The sequence below is a fragment of the Crocodylus porosus genome, unplaced genomic scaffold (genome assembly GCF_001723895.1).
Source record: "Crocodylus porosus isolate Cpor-Errol unplaced genomic scaffold, CroPor_comp1, whole genome shotgun sequence".
In the NCBI taxonomy this organism is placed as follows: domain Eukaryota; kingdom Metazoa; phylum Chordata; order Crocodylia; family Crocodylidae; genus Crocodylus; species Crocodylus porosus.
Genome location: NW_017728886.1, coordinates 58487690 through 58499794, shown reverse-complemented (window position 1 = coordinate 58499794; position 12105 = coordinate 58487690). Strand labels below are relative to the sequence as shown.

General features: G+C 42.0%; 1 protein-coding gene across 1 annotated transcript in view; it reads left to right on the top strand.

Annotated features, from left to right (window-relative positions):
* Positions 1-5685: 5685 nt before the first annotated feature.
* Positions 5686-12105, top strand: part of LOC109309921 (oxysterol-binding protein-related protein 3-like) — a 37261-nt gene continuing 30841 nt past the window's right edge. The window contains exons 1-3 of the mRNA XM_019534821.1: positions 5686-5904; positions 8578-8712; positions 9455-9548. Of these exons, the coding sequence (XP_019390366.1) occupies positions 5788-5904; positions 8578-8712; positions 9455-9548 (346 nt within the window). The 5' untranslated portion in view covers positions 5686-5787. The remainder of the gene's footprint in view (positions 5905-8577; positions 8713-9454; positions 9549-12105) is intronic.

The window sequence follows — 12105 nt, the reverse complement described above, 5'->3', positions numbered from 1 at the left end:
CCCCTTTCCTTCCTTCTCTATCCTGCCTGTAAAGCCTATAGCCCCTAATGCTAACTGCCCAGTCATGGGACGAATCCCACCACGTTTCTGTTAGCCCTATGATATCTGGGTTTGAACTAGCTATTCTATCCAATGTTGATAAACATTAATTAAGTGGTTCTATCCAATGTTAATAAACATTGGGGTTTATTAAAATTGGGACCCAAAAACCTGATCCAGATTTTAAAAAATAGACAGCATTGGCTTCCAGAATGGTCCTTGATTCAAGCATCAATTTATCTTTGATTTGATAGAGTTAAACAAGAACTTGAAGGACTTTGTAAGGACTTTAAGCCTGTCATCTCTGCTAGAAATACTGGGCGTGTCTACACGAGATGCTAAAATGTGCAGAAGAGTAATTCTACTGTGAATTAGCATGGCAAGCAAAACCTGTGCTAGGGTGCAGTAGATTTAGTCTAATGCGCATTTTAAAAAGCATTCATCTGCACTAATGCGCCGTAGCACCGATTTACAGCGCGTTTAGTCAGTGCCTGTCATTTTAGGTGTAATGCACTGTAATTACAGTGCATTAATGGATGTGTAGATGCACCCACTGACAGCCAAATTCTAGCATGATGTTGTAGTGGTATGACTGCTATAGTAATACAGAGTCTTCCATTAACCAGGAAGATTGTTTTTATCTCTTCGGTAGTTCATAGTGAACACATTTAGTATAATATTTCAGTAGTTTCAGTGTCTTCTAGAGTCAGGGGTTTAGTCTCTGAAAAAGTAGTAAAAAAGCCTTAAACACCAGAGACTCATTCAGCACAAAACATTTTCCTTGTAAGCTTGCAGTTGAAAAAGCTGGTTATTATTTCCATGATCAGATTTCCAAGGACTCATCTGTACCTGTTCCTGGATGATACTAAAGTGAGCCTGCTATTTCCAGAAAACCCTAGAGAAATCTTTGGTAAAGAGCATGAAAAATTGCCAATTCATCCTTGCCAAAGTCTTCCAGAAGCCAGAAGAAACTGCAATCCCAGTTACATTAGCAGTTCTTTGACTGTATTCCTAGGCTACTTTGCTCCAGTTGAACTAGCAGATACAGAACTGTACTTCACTGCAGTCAGTGTTAGCCTTTCTTATCATTCAGACTACTGTCAGACACAAAACACATTTGCCTATCCAGTTGTCAATCCAAAACATGTTTATAGAACCACTCAGGATTTTTATTCACAAGTTGAGGTTCTGAGTCCCCTACTTCTCCCACAACTCAGGGGGGTCAGCAGGATTGATAATATTTTGTAATAATGAAAAAGTATACTGAGAACAACAGGGACTATCTCACGTAAAAGTGGAAACAGAGGCAATAAAAAGTCTAATTTATTACAACCCAGGAGAAGAGGAGCTTAATTAAATTCCAGGATTCAAACATGTAGGTTCACAAAAGACTAATCCTTAAATATTCAGCTCTCATCTCAAGCTTCTGAGAACTGTGGTGAGTGGTTCCAATCTTGTATGAATCATATTAATGCAGCCAGTTTCCAAAATGGTCACAGCCCATTTAACTAAATTAGTATCAGCAGCCAGGGTTCAGAGGTCTTGGGCCACATAAGTACATGGCCGTGTAGTCATCCGTGTTTGTTTACTACACACTGTGAAACTAACATGTTATTTTCCACATGTGAAACTGAGATTCCCCAACAGAAAGTCCATAGCTTTTCTCCTCTAAAATTATTATTTATTTTTTAATGTTACGTTCATTATGTAAATGCACATCTGTCATTTAACCATCTGCCTAGTTAGTTTGTCAGTCTGTGGAAATTTAGGGCTAGTGAATGTGTGAAGGGTTCAAAATGGAGAATTTCTTCCCTGAAAAAAAATTTTCAAGTCGGTAGCATTGGCTTTAGTCTAATGTGAAGTTTATAGTGTAATTTAGTGGTGCTCAACTTCTTGGCCCCACCAGCCAGATGAGTGGTGTGGAGCCAGTCCATGGACTAGCTCAAGCCCCATTTACTCCCCCCCCCCAAAAGCCCTGGTGCTGGGATCAGGCACCCAGTACAGCAAATAGGGCCCAGGGCTCCCCATGGGTGTGGAAATTTGGCAGGAGAAGAATGACTGCCAAATTTTTGGACCCCCTAGGGAAGCCTGCAGGCCAGGTGACAATGCCATGGGCCAGGGTTTAAACACCCCTGATATAATCTATCAAATTTCAGGAATTACAGGGCCAGAGTATCAACCTTGTATTGTTGCATGAAATTTCTCTTGAACCAAATATTGAAATACATTTCCAAGTTAAGTCCATTAATGAAGTTATTTTATAGGTCTTTCCTTTAGAAATAGGGCTTCAGATGGAACCCATTTGGGAGCTAGATGGAATAGTTATGGCCAGAATGGTTGGTCGCTAAACTGGTTTCTGCAGTGGAGCATGCATGCCTGTAAGGAGAAAATATGTAGTAGGATATATTTCTTACTCTCTCTGCATACCTTATAAAAACCTTTTCATGCTTAATATTCCTACCTAAAATGAATCATCTGTCTTTTACAAGAAATAGTAAACAAAATACACTTCCATGTCTTAGGCATATGGCGAAAGTTTTTCTATGGCTTTGGGGCTCTGTTCAGTGGCACAAGTGATCTTCTTTCCCTTTCTACTTTAATTCAATATGAAAAACATGTATCAAATACTGTTTTAAAGGTTAATAGAGAAACTAATTTTGTACAGTCTCATAATAATATATAAACTGTTTCTTCTCAGGTCTGTCCAAATCATAGCTCATCTTTTATAAAAGTAATAATAATAAAGACTCTCTGCTTCTAAAATGGACCATAGAGCTGTCCCTTTTATCACTGTTCTGAAATCTTCCATTTCTAACTATAAAAAAAAATCTTTTAAAATTGTATCTATTACAGAATGCCTTGGAATGTAAAATAGTTGCATTGAACAAAGTCATAATATCTCTGTCACTCTTTGAGGAAGGCAAAGTTACTCATATTTAAATCTTAATCAGTGTTTGATTTTTGTTCAAGTTGCATAACAAACATCTAAAGTTGAATCTAGGCTAACGGATAATGGTAGGGAATAGGGCTGTGCGAAGCTTCAGTCCCTGATTTGATTCAGCAGAGATTTGATGGCCAAATCTCTGAATCCATATTGAATCAGGAGACCCTTCAATGTCTCTGAATCAAATCAGAACCTTCCGAATCAATTTGGAGAGATTCGGAGATTCAGTGAGTCGGACATAAACACAGCTTTAAATGTTTTTTCTACGTGTGTCAAGGTACCAGGCAGCTGATGAATGCTGAGATGCTGGGGCAGATGGAGAGTCCACAGGAGCATGGTGAGCTCTCCAGCATGCTTGGCAACAGACCTGGAAGTAGACTAGAAGCACTTCTAGTCCACTTCTGGGTCCGCCAGGGTGCATGCAGAGGGGCTTCCCTGTGCCCCGCTGGCTTGCTGACTGGTGCCTCCTGGGTCTGGAGTACACCAGGGGTCCCCCCATGGCTGATCACTGAGCCAAAGGGAGATGTGGGGGGAGGCATGCACTCCCTGGTGGACCCAGAAGTGGACCAGAAGTATTTCTAGTCCACTTCTGGGTTCACTGCTGAGCATGCAGGGAGCCCCCCGCACTCCTGTGGGACGCTTCATCTGCCCCACCATCACAGCATTCACGAGCCATGCCTGGTACCTTAAGGTATGTAGGAAAGACATTTAATACTGCGTCTATGGCCAAACCGCCGATTCTCCAAATCGGCATCGAATCTTCAGATTCAGACGAATCTGATCGGGACAGTGATTCGTATCAACAAATCAAATTGCTGTCCCTGATTTTGGCCAAATCAGAATCAAATCCAACCTGTTTCACACACCCGTAGTGAGGAGTGCTGCTTTGAAAACACACTCCACCCACCTTGTGACATATTTTAGGCATTTAACCTGCATGAAGTAGGACAGAGTGAAAGAGGGTGTGTTATTATGGTGGCACCCCCTAATACAGTGCAACATGGAGTTAAACATGCTGTGGGTATTAAAACATAATTAACAAGTGCATTTTCTTATTTTTTCATGTCCATAATCGAGAATCCTAGCCATAATTCTCAATAGAATTAGCACTCTGCCATTCCTGTAGTTTGTTCTTGGAGAAAATCTACCTGGCTTCTTGCATAAAAGCTGCTTCTAACACTCCAGCATTGCTTGCCTTATCTTTATCCAGCCCAGTAGCTCAATGTTATGTCCTACAGCTTTGGATGCCGAAGAAAGAAGAGGATGGCTTGGGCATGGTTTATAAGGCAAAGTCAGTAGTCAGTCAGTGGTGCATTGGCAGGTAAATGGAAATGTTTAGTGTGTTAGACTGGAAATTCTAGCAGTGGTCTTGTGGATAAAAGCCAGTAACATATTGGGTTGTATGAAGATGACCATCACCTGCAAGTCAAGGGAAGTGACACTTCTGTTCTATTCAGTGAAAGAAATGGACAAATTAGTCTAGCAGAGAGCAAGAGAAACAATTTAAAGAAGGCTAGGAAACATGATTTGTAAGAAAAAGTTGGGAGAATTGAGACTATTTAGTCTAGAAAAGAAAACACTGAGGTGGGGGTTTGATAAGTATTCAGATATACCAAGAGTAGTTTTAAAGAGGATAGTAATAGGTACTGGGTATGACTGTAAACTGCATCTGACTGGAGGGCTTGGTGGCATTGTGGTGGAGTTGCTCACAGCAGGGTAGCTCTGATAAAGTACCACAATGTTGTGACCTCCAGAGTAACGTGAGTACAGGACTCCTCAGAAACCTAGCTACCACTGCCTTGTTGGGTACTCCTTGGTTGGAGAAAAGCTAAGGAACATCACCCTGACAGAAACATGCCCTTGCTGAGGCATTGGGCAGTTAGCAACAGCTCTAATCTGTTGCTCTCTGGCAGAAACTACAACCATGAAGGTACTGAACGTCTGGACTTGGTCTGGCTTTTGGACTCTGTCTTAGTCTAAAGGGGGCATGGTAGGTCTAGGGCACCCTCCATTCCTCCATACTCTTGCCTAGGCATATACGCTGAAGGTCTTGGTGTGATGGTTGCATACACCTCTTCCACATACACCATGATCCAGAGGATTGATGGTTGCAAAGAATGATAGGCTATTCTGTGTGGCCACAGGGGAGGAAACAAAAAGTAAACATCTGAAATTACAGCAAGGGAAATTTACTTTGGACATTAGGAAGAACTTCCAAATTACAATGGTAGTTAAGTATTGTAATATGTTATCTAGAGAGAGTTACAGAATATCCATCCTTGAAAGTCCTTTTTTTTTTAAGAACAGGTTAAACAAACACTTGTCTGGAATGGTTTAGATGGGGATGACCCTGTCCTGAGGTCCCTTCCAGCACTGTTTTGATTCTGTAAAAAATTGTAATTGTAAAACAGTTTTCTGGCTATCAAGGGAAAATAGCATGAGAGCCTCTGATAGGTTATAAAAGAAATGAAAGAAGAGAACTCAAAGAGCATAATAATCCATAAAATAACATCTAACTTTAGAAATCTGCTTACAGCTTCTGGCAATCCCTGATGCCTATTCCATTTATTGTAAATGGAGAAGGCACACTTCAACTCCAACACAACAATAGTTGTCTGATATTAAAAGGTAAAGAGCAACATCTGAAGCATTTTATTATAGCAATACCTTCTGTGGGACCAGAAGAGTCACTTGCCAAGTGGTAATTTTGACTGCACTCTTAAGTTCTCTTCTGCTCTTTTTGCACAGTTAAGCCACTGTTTAAATTAGCTAAGAAGAGTTTATAGCCCCAATATTTTTGTTAAATGTTCCAGGCCATAGCACAAAACACAGATCTTAAAGACCGGTTACGCAGAATACATGCCGAATCTATGCTCCTTGATTCAGCAGCTAATGCAAAATCAAGTCCCGATTTGGTTAAGGTGGGTATGGATTTACTGTTTAAGTGCTGTCTGTTACTGCAAACCCCCTCACCTACATTCTATTCCTTAATTGCATCTTATCCTGCTCATTTACCCCTACAGCAGTTGCCATTGTACAAGGTACTCTCTTCTCCCTTGCTTGTGATCTTGCTTTTTTAATAATTTAGAAGGCTTTCTCTCCAGTGGTGCTTCTCAGTACAGTTCCATTGGTTTTTTTGCTGCTAGGTCCTCTGTTGTTCTTCGTTTTTCCTTTCGCTTATCCCTTGGCAAGAGCAAAGATATCCCATTGTTCCACTTATCACCGATTTTTTTCATTCACATACACATTTTTGTGTGTTCACTATCATGTTTCTTAGGTGTTACTATTGCCCATATTGCAGTTCAAACATTGAACCCAAATAATTAGAGGAATGATGAAAGGGATTCCTTCCTGTAAAATTTAATGAGTATTATGTTTTGGGCACATGTTGTTTGACTTGTTCAGTTTGACTTGTTAGTACAGAATGTTGCCTCCCAGTATGTCTCGCTAACACTTACATTTGTAGTTAAGTACTAGCATCGGAAAAAAAGAAGGCTCTTTTTTAATTCTGTTGGAATGAGATGTAGAAGGTAAAGGCACTTTTAGCGATTTAGTTTTCTTTTGTATGTAGGAGGCTGTCCTCTACATGTCTCAAACAAGTTGGTTGAACCTGTTGATGTCACAACCAACACATTGCCTTTTCAAGTAGAATGAATATGATTATATTTTTATAGATCTTAGTAGGTAGCTGGTAGTACTGCTAATGAAGGAAGCAAGCACTGTGGTGTTTCTGGTGGATTTTCTAAATGTTAAATTACACATTTCTGCTCTGCTTATACAGCAAATGTTTGGTTAAAAGTTGAATAGATGTCATCATGCTGTTGATTTTTATATCCTCCCTCTAATATAGTTTCTCTTTTTTTTTTTTAAATGACAAATTTAATCATTCAGTCTATTCAAGTCCTGATCTAATGTCACATTTGGTCATGCTTATAGGTTTTGGAGTAAAACTGATTATTAATGGACCTTGCTTTTATCCCTCCAAATATGCACTCTTCTGAATAACAGTTTATCTCAGAGTAGGTCTCAGATCTCTAACTTGAAGAGGATTTCTTATTAACAAAGTCCTGCACAGATGATGTATTCATTCTGAAGCAATTTATGTACCATGGGATATGTGCCAAAAATTCATTCACAGATTGTCCATAATATGGATCAGGATTGCTCATTATTAACGTGAGGGCAAAGGCACTTATTCTGGACATGTTTTATTCTGGCTGCATATGTTCTGGGGTAGTGGAACAGTGCAATCATGAATGTGGTGAGGAAACTGCCATTGTACAAAGTTAGATTGAAATGCTCTCTGAAAAGTGCTTCTACTCTGCTCTTCCAAGCTTCCACTGTCACTTTTGAGCTAACCTATTTGAAGAGACTGGTTGATAGTATCCTGCTGAAAATTTTGCCCTATAAAGATATAATACTTTAATAATATAGTCTTTTGAAACCCTCCTGATGCTGGGAATTTTAGTCGAGTTTCAGTCCAGCCACACCTGCACTTGAGGAAAATCCCCCATTTTGTTTTTATTTTTATTGCAATTTCACAAGGCTTTGACTTCACAAGGGTTTCTCTGTCCCTTTCCCTCTCTCTCACATGGTATATACTTGGTATATATATATATATTTACTGTAGCACTACAACTATGCTGGAGAATGCAGAGAACTAATAGGTTATAAGAAGTTATAAAGTTGGGGGTTGGTTCATGTGTGGACTTGGTGCAGTCCTGCACCTGGGTAAGTAGCCTAACAGCAGAAGTAGGAAAGCAGGACTACTTCTATTTGGAATACTTCTCAACTCCTCTAAACTTGGTTTGCCAATGCACTGAGAAGTTTGCAGCAAGGAAGGCTTTCAGGGAATAAGCCACCTATCCATGTGTACTTGTTGGAGCAGACTTGATTAATTGAGTCTGCTGGAGCTTGCTGGTAACACATGCCAGCAGCCTCAGCATCTTGTGTATTCAGCATCCCCATGCTTCAGAGTGGCGGTGGGGGCACTTTAAAGCTCATCTGACGAGATTTAGTTAAAGCATCCCACCACCCTTTTGAAGCATGGGATGTTGAACACATAGAAGCTGTGGATGCTTTAATTAGAGCAGCTCCCAATAGCCACTCTAATTAAAGTGCCCTCCCTCTGCCACCTTTAAGTGACTGACTTACCAGGATTAGGAGAGGATCTTTTGGCTTTAGTACCTACCATTGACAATGGTGGTTTGAGGTTTTCAGAGGTTGTCTAATGGCTGCTCTTCTTTTCATGGTGATCCACTAACATATACCTAGCTAATGGATCATTCAACTGCTGCAACACTTTAATAGTTATGTTTAGAATAAAAGTACATATGCGAGGGTGGTAACTAATCTGCAAAACAGCATTACTGAGTTTCACTTTCGGTCCTTTGGGGTTTTGACTGGTTCTTTTGTACTTTGTTGCTAATCCCCTCTTTGAAATGCATGCTGTTTAAAGTAAGTGGTGCAAGGTACATGCACTCATCCACAGTGTTTTAAAGCCGCCTGAATTACGTATCTGCTGGTTTGCCCTTATATATGCAGTTTACTCTTCTTTTTCGTCCCCCCTCAAAGTCTGTGTTTCTTTTGAACAGGAAAATTCAGGAGAAGAAAGCAGAGGTCTAGTTCACCAGGTCTCCAATGAAAGTAGACTGTCTATCACTGACTCTCTCACAGAGTTCTTTGATGCACAGGAAGTCCTGCTGTCGGCTAGCTCTTCAGAAAATGAGGTCTGAGCACCAATGTCAGAAAATCACTCTAGCTGTTTTCAAAGTACTTTACTTTTTACACTTCTGTTTGCTATTTGCACATTTACTGATCCTTGACAGCTGCAATATTTTGAAGAATTTTAAAAAGTGACATATGCCTACTTGCTTGTTCTCTTTACAATAGATTAAGCATGCTATAGGTAAAGCTGGAGGGAGGCAGTTATTGATGTAACTTCCAAGTAATTGTTACCTGGTTTTAAAAATGGAAATTGTAAGTTATGCACATCGTAACGTCTACATCTACCCTGAGTTGTCCTACAGGTTTTTCAAGGAATTTTGTCCGACATTAAATATTTCTTAGCTTGATTGTATTATTGATCCAGGTTGTATGCTACAATATACAATTTTCTGGGTTTTTTAAAGAGCTTTTGAGGATTTTATGAAAGGTTTGAAGTTCTGATATTTTAAGAAACACCTCCCTAAAGCTTTAGTAGGATCAAAGAAGATGAGATTTGCTTTGTTGCTTACGAATTTTTTTCAGTAATGACCTTTCATGGACACTTCAGTGCTCTCTCTCAAGTCTACCTTTTGCTTCTACTGGAACACTGTGCAAACAGTACAAATCTATTTTAATGATAGCCTTAACAAAAACTACTGATTTCTGAAATAATATCATTGGAGGAGTATCATATGATGAACTTTTATGCACGCATAGGGTTAACAAAATAAATTATACAAATTGTTTGTTCTCTACCCTTTCTAGATATCGGATGATGACTCTTACGTCAGCGATATAAGTGATAACATCTCTGAGGATAACCTAAGTAATGACATCGAGAATGAAAGGCAAACTTTGGGTAAGACTGGTTTTGTTATCTTCTATTCCGAGATTTTAGTCTTGCCAGAAATAACTCTCGAGTGTCAGATATAGACAGCTTTTAGTTTTTTGTTTTTCCGTTTAAATATTGAACTGTTTTGGAGTAGTGTAGTCTGGATGCTCTTGCTACAAGCAACCGTGCCGTGGTCATCTGATGGTGGCCAGGCTCCTATCTGCTTTTTGTGTCGCTTTCTGCAGAGACTGCAGCCTCTCGCAAGCTTCTAGCTATGACCTTGGGATTCTCTGGGGTTGCTACCCCAAGTTCGTTTCTCTTCATTAAAAGGTAGATATTTTCTCAGCTCTGCGTGTTCAATCAGAATTTGTCTCCCTTCCTAACAGTGGAATACATAAACTACGTTTAAAGAATGTGGATTGTTTGAAGTAACTGTATGCTGACAGGCCTGGTGTGTGGGCATAAGATGTCTTTTGCATTTATTTGTCCTGATGATTGTGGTGATGAGTGCCTTCCTGACTGCATAGATGTTACTTGTGGGCATATTTTTCTTTAAAGATAAAATACAGATCTGAATGGCTGCTGTTCTGTAGTCAGGGACAATGAAGTGCTATAGGTTAGAGCCTTATCTTAATTCTTGTATATTAGCAGCTTTACGTGGTATTTGGTCTTTGTTTTCATTCTGTGTTAGACAGCCTGCCCCTTCAGTCTAAATCAAGATTGGATGCATCTACTAGAACAGGGACAGGCAATTATATGGGCCCACATCCCACATAGACAGTTCTGGGGAGCTGCCTGGGGCTAGTCTGAACCCACTCCCTCTCCCTTCCCTGCAACAGATGGAGCCCATGCAGTACCACCAACAGCATGCAGTCCCAAGTGGTGGTGGTGGCTCTTTGTGGCTACCACTGCCACTGGCCCCAGCCCTGTGGTACTGGTGGGGCCCCATGTTCACAGCCCCAATTCCAGCCTGCCCCATGCCTGCTCTGGACTCATCCCAGCAAAGTGGACCAGCTCCAAACCAGGCAAAATCTGCATGCACAGCCCTGACATGGCCCACCCAATGCTTGCTCTGAACCACCTGCCAACACTGAGCAGCGGCAGCAGACGGGATGAAGCTGCTGCTGGGCTTGGGGGGAAAAGCGCTCCCTTCACGCTGCAGCTGGCCAGAGTCTGCATCCAGCCTGCCCTTCCACTCCTCTCTGCCACCATCAGCAGGGCAGTGGTGGTACTGCACAGGCTCCAGGCAGCTGCAGCAAGAAGGGGCCAGCAGCAGCAAAGGGAAGGGGCTACTTTTCCCCCATACTGGGCAGCAGCTTCTGCCCAGCCACTGCCACTGCTGCCACAGCTCAGCTTGGGCAGGCAAGTCCAGAGCAGGTGTAGGGTAGGCTGAAGCAGGACTGTGTGTACAGGGCCTTGCCAGTCCCTGCCAGTACTAGGGGGTTGGGATCATTGGTAGCTGCAACCAGAAGGAGCTAGTGCCACATGCACTGCCTAGAAGGGCAGTCCAGCTGCAGGACCACCCCAGCCCCACTGTGTGTCCAGGGAGCAGCAGGATGTGCCATAGGCCTGGTCCAGATGGAACCAATGGACCTGCCACAGGCTGGACAAAAAGGCTATATTTTGCCTACCCCTGATCTAGAAGATGCACTTTAGCTGAACCAGAAGTTGTGGGACTGATGGACTTATATCAGTAGTTCCTCCATGGAGGATATATATATATTATGGTGATATATAGATATATATATATCACCATAATGGTCCAATCTGGTCTAAAGTCTAAATTTTTAACTCCAGGTGGGATGTCTGATCTCCTTTGCTATGTAGTAAAGCCTTATGGTATTGTTCTTGGAAAAATTAACCATGTTTTTTGAATGGTATAAGCCTCATATTTGGCACTAAATTAGCTTTCTATTTATGTGACTTGCTGAACATTCTCACTAGGGCTGTGTGAAGCTTCGGGTGCTGATTTGATTCAGAGGAGATTTGACCCGATTTTTGGTGGCCGAATCTCTGAATCGAATCAAGGGTCCAATTAAAAGGTCCAAATCAATTTGAAGCTCTCTGATTTGATTCAGAGAGCTTCAGCGATTCGGGCTTTCCCCATTGGCTGCAGCAGGGAGTTGGACCCAGACTCCGTGCAGGTAAGTAGGAAGCGGGGGAGTGGGGAGGGAACCATGGGGGGACCCCCACCAGGCCCCATCCCCTGCCTGTTCCCCCAGCACCTCCAAGCACCCCCAAGCACCCTCTAACCCCTACCCACCCCAGCTCCCAATTGTTTAAAAAAAAGCCCCTACTCACTGGCTGCTGCTGGGCAGGGGGGTGTAGATCCCTATGCCCCCATGCCATGTGGGGGGCTCTGTCACGAGCCTCCCGACCCCTGCCTGCTCTCCCAGCCCCACCATGGCTGGCCCAGCTCCCCGGCCTTTTAAAAAAAATAAATAAAAAAGCCCCAACTCGTTGTCTGCTGCAGTGGGCTGGGGCTTCTGTGGGCTCTTAACAGAGCCCCCTGACACAGTGGGGGGCAGTGGGGATCACCCCCTCTGCCTGGCAGGAGCCAGTGAGTGGGTGGTGGTTTTTTTTC